Below are 15,824 nucleotides of genomic sequence, written 5' to 3' on the forward strand. Positions count from 1 at the left end.
GAGATGGGCCAATGACCACTGCCAGGGAGACAGTCCCCTGGAGAGCTGCTCCCTGCCAAGGTTCTCACGGCCATGAATCCCCCCGCCCCCACCTCACATGCATAATAAGCTCCTTCTAGAGCTTGGGGAAAATGGCCTCTGCATCCCAGCACGGAGCTGATACATAGGCTCGGACCTGCCCAGCTTTGGGTGTGCAAAGTGCTTACTTTCCCTGACAGCTGTGGTCACTGCCCTGCCATCAGGTCTGAATGGCAGAGGTCTCTCTTGCCACTCTCAGGGCTCCCTTTACTCTGAAATGATCGGTGCCCTCAGGAGAAGCTAAGCTACTCCGTTTCTCCCTGGACACAATCTCAGGTGCTCCCACAGTCCAAGATGGTCCCCCAAGGAGGAGTCGCAGGGCAGCGGCCTGCTCTGCCAGCCTTGGGGACAAAGGGGCTGAGGGGTGGGGCTGTCCTGAGGATGTCTCCCTTACCTAGGCTTCTCCTGGGTCTCAATCTGCCGGATGACGCTTTCCATCCAGGAGAGGAGGTCCCGGGCCATGCTGAAGAAGCGGAACTTGTCTGCCGTGTCTACCAGCTGGGTGCGGCGGCCAGCACAGGCTTCAAGCAGCGCTTGCCAGGCGGCGGACACTTCTTGCTCCTTGTTCTGGATGGTCTCTGCTTTCTCCCCAGCATATGCCTTCTGCAGGCGGCCAGCCACATCCTGGAACTGCTGGACCTGTGGTTGGGCAAAACTGAACGTCGTTCCCCAGAAAGATGTGCCTTGGGCCTCTGCTGGGCAAGTGGTCTCTCTCCTCTGAATCTCCCTCCCCAGGTCTCTTCTGGAAGGCAAGATCTTCAGCCTTCCACTAATGCTGGGGGAGAAGTCTCCTTGTTTTGGCCTCTATGGACCCAAGCCATCCTTTGGGTTTTGATGAGGATATAAGAGTGAAAGGGACTCTGTGCCCTTTGGTCTCCCCTGAAGTACTGTAATAATAGTAACTATGTGCCAGGCATGCTTCACAGGCACCCTATGAAAGAGGTACTACTGTGATCCCTGTTTTTGAGATGAAGAAACTGAGGTACAGGGAGCCTGAGTGAGTGGCCTGAGGGGTGCAGACTGGATTCCCTGTTCTTAACCTCTCCATAAGCTGCCAGTCCAAGGGAGCGGCTCTCCCAGGCCCCTGTCTGAGGCCAGTCCTGGTGCAATGAGGCCTCATTCCTGAGACTTTAGTGGGCTGTGCCCCCCTCAGGAGCTACAGCACCCCTGAAGCCCAAGGGCTGCAGGGCAGGCCCCACCACCAGCTGGATGACATTCCCAGGAGCTTCTCTTCTGAGTGAACCAGGGCCCGACCCACCTCAGTGTCTTATCCCTGAGCCCCGCCGGGTGGACACAGGACTCCACAGCCAGCCCCTCTCTCCTGGGGCCTCTGCAGGGCTCCTGAGGCCTACGCAGCAGGGGGCCCCCTGCTCTCACCCTTTCCATCACACCAAGTTCTGTGGAGCCCTATGGGCCTGCAGCAGTGTCTCAGGGACCACCCCAGTGATGGGAGGAGCAGGTCTCAGTAGTTCCTGGGGTACCCCCCTGCCCCACCAGCTCCCATGTGGAAAGACTGAACAGCCCAGAGACTGAGGGCATGGGGTCTAGAGCCAGGACGCCCAGATCCGAATCCTGGCAGCACTGTCCACATGTTCCAGGGAGCTCATTTACGCTCCGTGCCTTGCTTTCCTCATCTATAAAGAGCAGATGATGTTTGTACGTAGCTCTGGAGTATGGGACAGAGTGCGATGCTGACACCAGCACCGAGTGCTGGAAATGCACCGTGTGCGAGTCTGCCAGGAATGCTGTGGCACAGCCAGACACCGAGCATTTTTAGGTATTTGATGCCTTAGATTTTTGTGAGGTTTCAGATTGAAGAACTACTTCTGAAGCTAAAGAATGACTGAAAGCCACAGCTCCCAGCCTTTCTGCCCCAAGCTGTTGCCTTTTGAAAGAGGTGAAATTTGCTGGTGTCCATTCCAGAGGCTGACACCCCCGAGCCCCTGGGGAAGAGGTGGACAGCAGGTCCCTGGAGCCTGCAGGGGGCGGGGGGTGGGTGGGGATGGACAGCAGGGGACAGAAGGCACCTGCAGTTCCAGCAGGTGGAGCTCCCGCTCAAAGGCCGTGTGCACCCGGTGGAAGGACTCGGCCGTGCTGGCGTCCAGCCCCACGTCCTCGGGCAGCTCTCGGTGCTTCTCATCAATGAGGCCCAGGATCTCCGTGCCCGTGTAGAAGTAGCGGTGCAGGTCGTAGGAGGCGGCCAGCAGCTGCATGCGCGTGTCAATGAGCTCCAGTAGGTCCGCCCACATTTCATTTAGCCCATCCTTCCACTCGGCAATCGTGGCCGCCTCGCTGTGGCCGGCGTCGATGAGCTGCTCGATGATGATGTTCACGTTGTCCACCCGCTCCTGCCCAATTGCCCCTGTCTCACGGGCAAAGTCCCGGAACTTGTCCCGGAGCAGCTGGACATGGGGGAAACACAAAGGTGGTTATCGGGGCCTAGGGCTGGGGTGTGTGGTGTCATCTCCCTAGCCGCAGACCTTCACAAGGCGGGAACCACAACCACCTGGGGCCACACCTTCCCGGGGAAGCGTGGGCTCAGGGGCAGTGTGTCTCCACTGAGGGCATGGGGTCTAGAGCCAGGATGCCCAGATCCTGCGTAGCACTGTGTGTGTGTGTGCACGCGCGCGTGTGTGTGTGTCTGGCCTGGCGGCACCTGTGTCTCTGGCATTGAAGGAAGACAGAGAGCAGTCACTATGAGTACTCACAGTAACATGGTCAAAGTCTTGCCCCATCTCAGGGGAGGAGGCCACCAGCTCCTTTTCTGAAATCCACTGCTCCAAGTCATCTGTCTCCCTCTTCAGCTGGAACAGGTGATACATGTTCTCCAGCTTCCGCCTGCGTTCTTCGGCTACCTCCTTCAGCCCTGCGTACTGCTTGTCCACTTGCCCCTGAAGTCGTATGATCTGCTCCCTGGAATTCAAAACCAGAAAGCACTCAGAGACGAAGGTAGAGAGTCCAGAGCTCTGATCCCAGCTCGGAGGGGCACATCTACTTCTCCCCAGCCCCGTGGCAGGGAAAGCTGGGGAGGAGAACTAGGCAGGACGAGAGCAGTTTTTCCTGGGAAGTTTTGGGTGTGTGGGGGGAACCATCCTGTGGACCAGAATGCCTCAGGAGAGGACAGAAATGTGTCCTGTCTGGACAGGGTGCCTCCCAGCATTGTCCCTCATTCCAGGAAGCTCAGGGAGACAAAAGGGACCTCCTCCATTATCTCCCAAGGAGGCTGATGGAGCAGCACTGGCAGCTCGGCTCCAAGGGCAGCAGGGATGGGGCTCAATCCCTGGGGCTCCTCAGGAGATGCTGGGGTGGCTGCTGAAGCCCCACAGCTGTGGAAGCCCTGCAGGCAGCTGAGGTCTGGGCTGTGCCTGGGGGAGCAGCCCGATGGGTCTGGCCCAGCAGACCCACTGACCAGATGGATGTAGGTTTTCTACCTTCATGCCTATATAATGATTCTTGCTGAGACACTGGGAGATCCTGAGGTGCTTTCTGGACCATAAAGAGAAAAGCAAAGTTTTGGAACTCTTGGTTCACTGAGAGGGTAGCTTCGCTATCATATTTTCTGACCTTGAAAACCAGGCCTTAGTTGGCCCTGTTCATGCAAAACCAAGGCATGAGTTGCAATTAGGCCAATTAGCAGTCCAGAAAGCAGTGGTCTCCAACCCAGTTCTTCCCCAAACTGTTGCTATTTTCCCCCTTAGACCTGAAGGGATCCCAGCTGGTGGGGTCCCCCAGCCTGATGTCCATCACCCGGCCAAGTCACTCCAGTGGCACACGCACCCCTCAGGGTGGCCCGCGGACAGGAGGCCCTGGGCCCTGGTGGCCAGCTGCTTGATGTTCCTCCCGTATTCCTCCAGCGCGTGCTGCTGCCTCAAATGCCGCTTCAGCATCACGATGGCGCTCTCTTCGTCCTAGGAGGCAGTGACTCTCAGGGCACTTGCTCCCAGAGGTGCCCGAGACTGGGGTGCGGAATGGGGGGTGCAGCCAGGCTCGGAGGACCCTCACAGGAGAGTGGTGCACGCTTCCTTCTTGCTACTCGTTCCTCGGCAACACCCCGCCTTCCTCTTGATCTTCTCGGATGCCTACCCTCCCAGGCCCAGCTCCAATCTGACCCTGTGAAAACTTCCTTAGAGGTGACTCACCTCCTCCCTCCCTCCCTCCTGGCAGGCCCTCCATACAGAAGCCACGGCACGAGAAAGCTGGGGAAATCTTGGGTTCGATCACATCTAAGTTGGCAAACGGGGCACCGGGCTGTGGGATGTCTGCCACAGCGGCTGACCCTTCAGACGCCCGGACTTCCGATGCGCAGCTGCCCACTGCCGGCCCCACCCCTGCTTTTCCTCCTGGCCTTGGCTCCCAGCCTGGCACCAGCGCCCCAGCCCGGGCTGACCTTGGGGATCTCGTCGGAGATGATGTAGAACTCCTGCTCGCTGATCCAGGCCTCGGCCTCGCCCGCGTCCAGGTAGTACTGCTGGGCTTCGCTGGCATCCCGCAGGCGCTGTAGCCGCCCAGCCGCCGCCTCCTGAAGCGCATCCCATGCATCCTGCAGGTGCCCCAGGCGGTCCTGGATGTCCTGACAGTCAATCTCAGCCGCCTCCAGCAGCTGCCGCCCTCTCTGCAGCACGTCCTCCACCCGCGGTGCGTGGCCCAGGATCTCATTCTGCAGCGTCTGCGGCCAGAGGGGAAGGGCTGGGAGGTGAGGTGGGGGGCTGGCCTGCAGGCAGCGGCTCAGCCAGGGCCCCCTCTGGTCACTCGGGCATACTCCGGAGCTAGTGAGGGCCCGGTGGTGGCCTGGACCGTGTAACCTGTGCACGGTGAGTGGCAGTGCGGGCCTTTGGACGTGGCTCTCTCTGCTCCCTAGGCCTCCTGTGTCTCAGCACAGCTTGCTTCTTAGCTGATTTCCTAAATGGCCTTTGAGATCCTATTTTAGCACCTCTGGCTCCATGGGAGACAACAGCTGATGGTAGCTCCTTGCTCAGAGTCTGCCCCCCATTTCTATTTCTCAGATCTTTTGCGAACTCTGTATTGTTTGCTGTTTAAGCCCTTGGTCACGGAGAGGGCATTTTCCTCTCTCTCTGGTGACAGGGTGGCTTTTTTCTTTGGTGGGCCATTACCCGTGTGTGGCTCACTTTGGGGTCCTAGAGGCCCTGCCTCGCTGCTGCTTGCATGTGGGCTCTCGGCTCCCACACCCCATCTCCTCCCTTTCTACAATCTCCCCGCAGCCTTGAAAACCATCGGAGGGCAGGGGCGAGAGCCCTACACACAATCCGACAGTGACTGTCAGCACTGAAAGTCCACAGAAGCAGCAGGAGCCACAAGTCACCTAACTTGCTGAAATACCTTCTGACCCTTTATACTGGGAATCTCAATCCTGACCGTTTTTCATGGTCCGTGCCACTGAATTCCCACAACCCATGGTATCAGCTCTGTGTGCCACTTTCCTTCCCTGAGATCCTGTGACCTCTGCAAGGGATCCTAAAATGTATCTCTCTCCCTCTCTTTTTAAGTAATTCCTTTCCAGGCTCCCATGCAGTGTGCTTCCTTATGAAGCATTCTTTCTACCTCACGTGTCCAAAGAGAGCTATGAAGTAATTTCCTAGGTCCTGGGCCTCGTCCTGGGCTCTAGGGACAATGTGGGAATAAGATCAACAAAACCCTGCCTTCATAAAGCTTACACTGTCGTAGACAGAGTGGATGGTAAGCATGGAAATGAGTGAATAAATGTGGATAATGAGTGCTATGAGGAAGATACCCCACTGAGATCGAGAATGTCTGCTGAGGCATGCTGGTGGCTACTTGAGCTGGGGGGCGTCAGGAAGGGCCTTCCCAGGGAGACGGCATCCTAGTGAGGCATGAGCAGTGAGAAGGAGGTAACTGTACAAAGGTTTGGGGAATGAGTGTTGCAGACAAGACAGAAGAGAAAGCGTAGAGTCCCTGGGCTGGAAGCCAGCCGGGACCATCTGGAGGCCAGAAAATCTGGAATACTATGGAGGAAGGTCAGAGTGATGAGAAGTGAGCTTTAGAGGAAGGCCAGAGCCAGATCAGGTGGGACAGTGGTTCTTAACCCTGGGTGCACACTGAATAGTCTAGGAAAACACAGAGTCAGGGCCCTATCCCCAGGGACCTTAATTAATTGGTCTGAGGTAGGAACGGAGCATCCACAGGTTTAGATGTCCCCCAGGTGATTCTACTGTGCAGCCAAAGTCGAGAACCATTCATGTGAGCCCTTGCAAGGGCTCACATGAATGGTTCTAGCTGTAATGGATAACCATCAGAGCAGTGGTTCTCAAAGTGGGATCCCACACCAACACCATCGACGTCATCTAGGATCTTGGTAGATATGCAAAAGTTACCAGGTTCTCCTCCCAGAGTCTGATTCAGTAGACCTGAGACTGAGCCTGGTCAACTGTGTTTTAACAAGCCCTCTGGGTGAGTCTGGTGCATACTGAAGTTGAGAACCACTGCAACAGAGGGAAAGATAAAATGAGATTTAAGCTATAGCTGGTCTAGCCTGGAGAAGTCTTGACAAGGGCAGCCAGGCTTTCCCAAGAGGCTATCTTTCCCTTCTTGGTTGGGGAAACCCACCTATATTTGTCTTGCCCTTTTCCTGAAATAGCAACCTTCATTCAGCGGAGCTGGGAGTCTTCTGGCAATCACACTGAGGCCAGATAGAGTCAAAGACTTTAGTGTCAAAAGGACTGATGTCAGCTCGTTTTACAGATGAGGAAACTGAGGCCCCAGGATACTGCCTTCTACCAGTATCCTTCCTTTAACTACAGGTTGTGGCATTAGTGGAACCCCTACCTACTAACTTCTAGCCCAAGACCCTGCCTGTGCACACTGGAGCCTTTGTGACTAGGTCAATGTCAACTGGAAGCAAATGGTCTGAGGAACTTTTCAGACACCTCTTTGAATGTAACTCAGACCCTTGCCCAGTTGCTGGGCTCTGTGAGCAGATGTCAGCTGCTGTTATTGTGAGGAAGTACTGGCTGCCAAGGCCTTTCTTCCCCAAGGAAGTGCTGAGCTGATTCAAATTCTGGGACACACTGCTCTTCTCCAAGACCATTTCCCAGGCTCTTGTTGCTCTTGGGCGTGGCTGCCCCCACTTCCCGACCCAGAGAGTTGAGCAGGCAGGAGGAGCCACTCTCTGCCCAAGACCAGGGGCTGGCCGTAGAGACACCATGAGCGCGTGCAGCTGGTCTTCTTGGAAGACAAAACACGACACTTGTACTCCTGATACAGGAGGAAGTACTGCATCTGCTCACTCCCAGGAGTCCGACCAGGGTCTCTGAAATGATCCATGAGGTTTAAGAAAGAGCAGAGCAGCAAATGGATGTTGCTCCAATAGGCTCAGGGGCCAAGTTTAAAGGCTTCCCATGAGTATCCTCACGTGGCAGAGAAACGGGGCCTACTTGCTCTGAGGATATCCAACAGGTCAGGCTCAGTCCTGAAAGAGGGGCAAGTCAGTCTTAGGAAAGAAACCAGGAGATATGGGCTTCCTTTCAGGCAGGACACGGGACACATGACACCCAGGCCAGGGTCCTGTAGTCACTCGATGCTCTGGTGGGTCTGAATGGCTCCTCCCAAATCATCTGGACACCCCCCTACCAGCCCTGCCATGGACTTCCTAGAATTCTCTCTGCCATCACCAAAGTTCTCTTTTTATGGGATCTGGGGGCCCCACAGCTACCAACAAGAACAATAATCTGCTGTTGCTGGTCCTCTGAAGGTCAGGGCTGGGCATTCCGCCCTGTGCAGAGCAGGATAGGGCAGGGCTGTGACAGGGAGGGGGCAGGTGGGGACACTAACGAGATGAAGCAGGACTCACCTGATTCTTCTTCATTAACAGCTGCACGTTTTGCAGATTTGTGCCGTAGTTGGCTGACTGGGCCAGAGGCAGCCTCTCTTCCACCCAGAGCTGTAGAGACCAGAAGGTGGGGCTCAGCAGGTGACAACTGTGGCCACCACTCACCCCAGACAGAGTCAGACAGAGCTCCCTGGTTTTCTTCCCACACTCCGTCAGGGTTTTGTCCCCATTTTACAGATGGGGACACTTAGATATTTTGAATTGAGGTTCCAAATAATTTGCTTCTGGTCATCCAGGTGGAAGGCAACACAGCTGGATCTTGAACCCAAGTCTGTCTGTCTCAAAGTTCATGACTGAGTTACTGTACCAAAAGCACTGTCTTTACTTTCATATTTAATATAATTATCATAACGGATCTGAGATCCGGAGGTGAGAGGACAGGACATGTGCTAAGAACCGCCCTGGGCGGCAGCCAGTTATCCTGACGGCAGCTGCCTGCTCGGCCCCTGGGGGAGAGGTCTGCGGCCAACTCACCGTCTCATCTTCTAAGTCCCTGGTGATCTGCAGCTTGGCTCGGGATGATTCCAGCTGCTTCTTCCTCCTCTCCAGGGGCTCTAGGAGGTCCAGGAACCGCCTCTCGATGCTCATGTCTGTGTCTCCTGCCTCCTCTCCCAGCGAGGGCACCTGGGCAAGCAGCTCCCCCAACTCCTCCTTCCGCACGTTCACTTGGTCCTCCACACGCTGGGACACAAGAGGACATGTCGGTAACAGCCTTGGCCCCTGGGTAGCCCTGCGTCTGCTTCATTATCCATATCCTATCCATTCTTAAAGGTCCCGCCTCCCCCAGGAAGTCTCTCTGGATGCCCCCACTCAGCCTTCCCACAGGTGCTTGTCCTATACTTCCTGTGCATTTTTTTTTTTTTTTAAATCCAGGATCCCTGTCTTACCCACTGCAAAGGGGTAAGAAATGGGTTATCAACCAGGAGACAGTTTTGCTCAAGTCCCGCTAAGAGGAACAGAAGGAATTCTCCCTTTCAGGTTTCAGATTCCCTCCCCAAGATCTCCTATTCTGACATCCCCAGTCTACATCCCACTCACGTGCCTTCAGCTTCGCCAACATCCGGTTGACACTGGTCAGGTCCTTGCCGGGGTCATCAGACCGCAGCTGGTCCTCCATAGCACTGATCCACTTGTTGAGGTCGGCATGGGTCTGTGAGCGCAGGTAGGAGCTCCTGGCAGCTGAGAGATGCTGGGCCCTCTCCTGTGTGGTGGCCTGAAGCTCATCCCAGAGCCGGTGCAAGTCTTCCAGCCTCTGGGCCACCCGGGCTGTATACTGGGTCTTCTCTTCCATCAGCTGCTTTCCTTCCTGCATGGGGAAGCAGGAGGGCTCACCCTCTGAGGCCCAGCAACATTGGAGTGGCCCTCCAAGGGTTGTAGTTGCCAGGGGTTAACTGAGGGGAGGTCGGGGAGGCAAAGAATGTGCCTAGAATGCAGGTGAGCCTCCGCTGACTCTGCACCCCCAGAGTTATTTGCAGGAGAAGATGTGACAGGGAGGGGTATGTCTGGGGCTAAGGGCTCCAGAAGACTGTAGTATGGGGAGTTGCTGCTGACCAGGATCAGCTGATCTAAATTATTTTTTAATTAAAAGAAAAAAAAGAAACAAGATCCACCCAGGTCCAGCCAACATGGAAAGGACTCTATGCTCTCAATGGTCTTCCTAGCAGCTGTGCACTAGTCTTCGGTGGTGTCTTTTAGTTACTGGGTTTGTCTTACCGGGTTTTCACCTGCATAAATGTACACTTTCAGCTGGGTACAGTGTAATCAATTTGGGCCTAGGAATGTATGTTGCTAATAACAGCCAATATTTACTGCATACCTCATAAGCGCCAAGTACTATGCATGCTAAGCACTTTAATGTTCACAATTCCCTTGCGCAGGTACTGCTATTACCCTCATTTTTCAGATGGAAAAAGTGAGGCTCAGGGAGATTGAGTCGTCGGACAGTCTGGCTCAGAGTCTGCACCTTCGACCACAATGGCTGCTGCCCTGTGTGGACCCTACATCTGCTTCTTCCTGGACAGCCACAGCAGCGGGGAGCAAAGGTGAGGGCCGCCCAGATCGAATGCCAGCTACATTTAACTTGGGCCCTGGAGCGGGCTTGTTATAAAGGGGTCATCCTCTTAGTGTCCCCCATCTATGAGGGGTGTGAGTGACCACTCCTTGGTGGTCTTGCCCATCCAAACGATGAGGTTTCACAGTCCCCTGGACTACTGTGCTCATCTCCCACGTCCCCCTGCCCTCGGGCAGGACAGTGCTGGGGCCCTGGTGAGGATAATGGAAGCACACGGAGAGAGCTGGTATCCCGGCACCAGAGGCTGAGGCGCGCACCCAGGTCTCCTCAGTGTCTGGACTGTCCCCAGACTCAGGTGCCCCAGAGGACACACCGATTCTGACCAGGCCTAACAGGACTGGATGTGGCAGGAGCTCTGAAGGTTGGACTACTCTTTAGAGAAGTGTTTCACTTCCAGGTTCTATATTGTCCAGTAAGCTTCAGACGGTGGCCACGCGCCGCGTGAAGCCCCACTCAGGCATGCGCATCTGGGAAGAGAGCCCCCAGCGCACCTGACTCATTTCACTTACCGCATCGATGCTATCCAGCCACCCCTGGTGGGAAGCCAGGTCTGCCATAAAGGCCTGGTGCTTTGCCCACTTGTTTTGTAGGTTTCTCGCGTCATCATAGGAGACATCCTGAGACGTTAGCAGCTTGTCATTGATCCAGAGAGTGAGCTGTGGACAGAAGGAGGGAGTCCAACAGTCTTTGAGTGGACCTCTTTGGCCAGGGGCTCAGGGCAGGACCTGCGGTTCACCTCTGACTGCAGAAGGCAGTCCAGGAGAGGAAGTATGAACACAGCGGAGTACTACTGTCTAACGCTCGGTCCCTGACTCTGAGCACAAGCAACTTAACCTGTGTTGTCTCAGGGCTAAAATAGCGGTACCTGAGTGTCTTCCCCAGTCGAGTGTATGCAGGTGACACCAGGGACAGTTACGCTTCTTGCCATTTTTCCAGGACCTAGGACAGGGCCTGGCCCACTGAAGGAACTCAGGGAATGCTTACTGAATGGATAGATAAATCCACCCCTTGGCAGTAGGTGAGAAATCACTAATAAACACAGAGAAAATGTTATCTGAGGAAGAAGCCAAGGGCAGATCTTGTAATTAACAATGAGGGAAGAACTCTGATGAGCATCCGATGTTTTCAGAATGTCCTGGCAGCAGACCAAGCCTGGTTGGTGCCAAGGGCAGAGGCAGATAAAAACAAAGTTGTTTGGGCTGAGAGGAGAGGGGTATGAGGATGGGAGAGAGAACGAAGTCAGAGAAAGCACCATTCCACACAGAAGGACCACTCATGGAGGGGCTCCATGCGTACTCCAGGAGTGCAGTTTAAAAACGTTCCTTGCGGGCTGAGCAAGGACCTTCTGAGTCAGCTCTCCAACTAGGAGACTTGTTGAAAACACTACTGTCTCTCTCATCCCTTGAGGTTTTGATTCCTCTGGGCCTGAGCGGGGCCCAGGACTTTGCATTTAACAAGTGCCAGGAGTGGCTTCATAATTTGCAGGGCCCAGTGCAAAATGGGAATGCTCAAATTATTAAGAATTTCAAGATGGGGGCGCCTGGGTGGCTCAGTGGGTTAAAGCCTCTGCCTCCGGCTCAGGTCATGATCCCAGGGTTCTGGGATCAAGCCCTGCATCGGTCTCTCTGCTCAGCAGGGAGCCTGCTTCCTCCTCTTTCTCTGCCTGCCTCTCTGCCTACTTGTGATCTCTGTCTGTCAAATAAATAAATAAAATCTTTAAAAAAAAAAAAAGAATTTCAAGATGGCAGGGGTGCCTGGGTGGCTCAGTCATTAAGCATCTGCCTTTAGCTCAGGTTATGATTCTGGGGTCCTGGGATCAAGTGCTGCATCAGGCTTCCTGCTCGGAGGGGAGTCTGCTTCTCTCCCTTGCCCTTTGCCTGCTGCTCCCCTGTTCTTGCTATCTATCAAATAAATAGATAAAATCTAAAAAAAAAAAAAATTTTTAAGATGGCAACCACAGAGCATTAAAGCAAGCATGAGGTCCTTCTGAGCACAGGCCCTAGATGAATGCACAGGTGGCATGTCCTTGAAGCCGGCCTTGACCAGGGCCCCATGGGACTTCCATAGAGATAGCCCTCAGGCTATTCTTTGAGAAGCCGTGTCCTGGACTAGGCAAATTAAAATTTGTAGATTTGGGGAAAAAATTATAGAACCCACGATTCTAGAGGATGACCTCAGAGCTCCCCTTATGAAATTCTAGACTCTCAATTTCTTTCTTTTTTTCTTTCAAGTTTTTTTTTTTTTTTTTAGTAATCTGTACACCCCAATATGGGGCTCAAGCCCATGACCCCAAGACCAACTGATCCTGCTGTTTGGACTGAGCCAGGCGGGTGTCCTCCCAGCCCCCATGACTGTTCTACCTCAAGGGCACTTTGGTCCTAGCAGGGAATCTCCTGCAAGGTGGCCCACCTTGCTGGAGCCTCACCTCCTGGCAGTTCTGGAGGAAGTGCTGGAGCTCCAAGTTGTCCTTCAAAATGACAGAAGCCTCCTCAGCCTTCTCCTTGTTTTTCTTGTGCCTGGCAGGGAAGCCAGAAGCTGTTGTCACCACAGTGCTGAGCCCAGGGACCTTGCACAACATCACCTGCCCTACCTGGCTCTAGCCCCGTGAGCTTGGGGGTGGAGAGTACCTGTCCTCGATCAGCTGCACCTTCTCCAGGATCTTGTCTGAGTAGAGGTTTTCTTCAGCTACCAGCTTGTTTCCAGAGTCCACAGGACTCAAGACCTTATCCTCGTTGTTCTCCATAGATACCAAGAAGTCCTCAAACTTCCGGATTCCAACCTCTGCAGCTTCAAGGGAGTCTGGGGGCTCCAAGTGAGCCAGAGTATATTCCTGTTGAAGCAAGTTTCCAGACAAGGCATGGACACATGCTGGGAAGGCAGTGAGGGCATGTGCCGGGCAGAAGCACCCTGTGCAGCCCTCTAGGCTTCAGCATGAACGGTGCTCCCTGGAGTTGTGCAAGGAAGAGGCAGTGCCCTAGGCCTTGGCCCCACCCCCACCTCAGGGGCATCAACTGAACTGTGTGCCTGAAGCCACATGGAAGGGTAATGGCTCAGTGGAACATTCACCTCTTCAGCCTCTAGCTGACCCAAGAACAGGGCACAATTTAGGAAACAGGGCTGGAAAAGGCATGTGATAAGGAACAAAGAGGATTTCCCCCCAATTCATGGCTAGAGAGGGTCCTCGGAATCTAGAATTTGAGGAGAAAAGGGAACCTTCTTGCACTGTTGGTGGGAATGCAAACTGGTGCAGCCACTCTGGAAAACAGTATGGAGGTTCCTCAAAAGTTAAAAATAGAGCTGCCCTACGACCCAGAAACTGCATTCCTGGGTATTTACCCAAAGGATACAAAAATACAGATCTAAAGGGATCCACGCACCCAATGTTTGTTTATAGCAGCAACATCTACAACAGCCAAACTATGGAAAGAGCCCAGATGTCCATTGACTGAGGAATAGATCAAGAAGATGTGGTGTGTGTGTGGGTGTGTGTAATGGAATATTACTCAGCCATGAGGAACAATGATTTCTAGCCATTTATAACAACGTGGATGGATCTAGCTAAGATTGGTTGGTATTATGCTAAGCAAAATCAGTCAGAAAAAGACAAATATCATATGATCTCACTCATATGTGGAATTTAAGAAAGAGATGAACATATGGGAAAGGGGAAAAGAAAAAAGGAGAGAGGGAAACAAGCTATAAGAGATTCTTACTGTTAAGAACAAGCTGAGGGTTGATAGAAGGAGGGGGGTGGGGGGTGGGCTCGCTGGGTGATGGGGATTAAAGAGAGCACTTGTATTGAACACTGGGTGTCGTATGTAAGTGATGAATCACTGAATTCTACTCTTGAAAAAAATATTGCATTGTATGTTAACTAACTAAAATTTAAATGTAAAAAAAAGTAGGATCTGGTCTCTGAGGACATTCATAGACTCACCAGGGCTCTTGCCCTGAGAGATAGCACCCTCCCCCCACCAGCCCTGAATACCTCTCCCTACCTGATTGCTGAGGATGGCTTCAGCTTGCTTGGCATCTCTCTGGAACTCCTGGAAGCCAAGGCACTGGGCGAGGGAGTGGTTGCGGCTCTCCCACATGCGGCACAGGGCATCCCAGCCAGCATCCAGACCCTCCAGCCTCTGGCGCAGGAGCAGGTACTCTGGGTCTGTCTGATCACGGATCACATTCTTCCCGGACTCCTTGACCTTCTGGAAGTTCTCTTGGTGCCTGTCAATGTCGTCTTTGATGGCCACGTGCTGCTGTAGGAGCTGCTCGGCCTCCGGGAAAGACTCAGGCATGTCCTCGGAGGCCACAGATTTCTGGGCCATGGACAGCCAGGCCTGGAAGTCATCCAGATTCTGTAGGAAGGTCTGGAGTTTGCTGGCTTCCCCCAGTGAGGCTTCCTGCTCTTTTAGGGCTTCCTGCAGTTGCTGCCACAGCGTCTCCACGCATGCCTGCCACTGGCCGATGTCCTCTCCTTGCTCGGGGTGTGAGGCCATCAGCTGCTGCGACTCCTGCTCCAGGGCACCCACACGGTCCTGGATGGCGGCCACGTCGCGCTCCAGCCCTGACAGCTTCCGCTGGATGGCAATGATGCCTGCCAGGTCCTTCATGGCCCGTACCACCTGCATCTTGTCTTCGATCCACTTGCTGGTCTCCTCACAATCCACGCAGTAGTTTCGCACCCGGAGGGCCGAGTTCACTGCCTTCCGCCGGTCTGACACTACGGTCTGGAACGCCTGCCACCTGCAAAGGGGGACACAGAGACACCCTCTTTCTTTTGCCTTTTAAAAAAATTAACATAAAATGTATTATTTGCTTCAGGGGTGCAGGTCTGTGAATCCTCAGTCTTACACAATTTACGGCACTCCCCATAGCACACACCCTCCCCAGTGTCCCTGCCCCAGCCCCCCCATCCCTACCTCCCCTCCCCCCAGCAACCCTTAGTTTGTTTCCTGAGATTAAGAGTCTCTTATGGCTTGTCTCCCTCTCTGGTTTTGTCTTGTTTCATTTTTCCCTCCCTTTACCTTAGATCCTCTGTCTTGTTACTCAAATTTCTCCTATCAGTGAGATCATAGGATAATGAGATACCCTCTTTAACATTTCCCACAGGGCCTCCTTACCCAGATTCCCACCGGAGTCTCTCCCCACAGATCTTGTACCCTGAAAAAAATCATCTACCCAACACACTGTGATGAGTAAGACTCATTTATCCAATTTTCCCCAAGACAATATGAGCGTCGATCAGATCTTCCCATCAGCGGGAGCAAGCAGGGATGGGATTCCAACCATAAGTAAAGGAATGGAAAGGACTCTCAGCTCGGCTCTGTAGGTAGTTGAATTTTGGGCAAACAGAACTTCCCCCAATTTTTTGAAATGCTGAATATAATTAGAAAGCTTACATTTATCAACTTAAAAACAATTTCAGGGCATAGGGCCCCATAGGTTCCTGCTAGAGGAACCATACAAATGCCTGAGACTGTGTTCAAAGAACCCAAGGCCTAAAAAAGTCACCTTGGCTCTAAAAGAAAACAGGCCTTATGAAGGAGGAAGGGGAAGAGGAAAGGGAGAAGCTGGGGTTATAACTGAAATGTATAGCATAACCTTAACCTTCAGACGCAGGGTTGGCATGGAAACGGGAACTATGCAAAGGTCTGGCACATGCCCTGGGGTCTGGGGTTGGCCAGAGCTCCCGATCACCCTCTTCTAAAGAGCTGTGCATCGCCCTGGCCCAAGACTACCAGGGACCCTTTCCTTGGACTCACTCTGAGTGACATGTAATATGTTCGTAACATGTAAGCACATGGGAGTGTG

General features: G+C 53.7%; 1 protein-coding gene across 1 annotated transcript in view; it reads right to left on the bottom strand.

The window, feature by feature from the left end:
- SPTB (spectrin beta, erythrocytic) overlaps positions 1-15,824 on the bottom strand; it is a 124,352-nt gene that overhangs the window by 18,718 nt on the left and 89,810 nt on the right. Inside the window, exons 16-27 of the mRNA XM_004738933.3 lie at positions 14,012-14,756; positions 12,641-12,843; positions 12,439-12,529; positions 10,523-10,669; positions 8,985-9,248; positions 8,417-8,623; positions 7,904-7,993; positions 4,466-4,744; positions 3,856-3,986; positions 2,787-2,991; positions 2,106-2,480; positions 473-717 (exon numbers count right to left, since the gene is read on the bottom strand). Coding sequence (XP_004738990.1) covers positions 473-717; positions 2,106-2,480; positions 2,787-2,991; positions 3,856-3,986; positions 4,466-4,744; positions 7,904-7,993; positions 8,417-8,623; positions 8,985-9,248; positions 10,523-10,669; positions 12,439-12,529; positions 12,641-12,843; positions 14,012-14,756 — 2,982 coding nt within the window. The remainder of the gene's footprint in view (positions 1-472; positions 718-2,105; positions 2,481-2,786; positions 2,992-3,855; positions 3,987-4,465; positions 4,745-7,903; positions 7,994-8,416; positions 8,624-8,984; positions 9,249-10,522; positions 10,670-12,438; positions 12,530-12,640; positions 12,844-14,011; positions 14,757-15,824) is intronic.

Source organism: Mustela putorius, unplaced genomic scaffold (genome assembly GCF_011764305.1).
Source record: "Mustela putorius furo isolate JIRA1106 unplaced genomic scaffold, ASM1176430v1.1 tig00000129_pilon_pilon_pilon, whole genome shotgun sequence".
NCBI classification, from domain to species: Eukaryota; Metazoa; Chordata; class Mammalia; order Carnivora; family Mustelidae; genus Mustela; species Mustela putorius.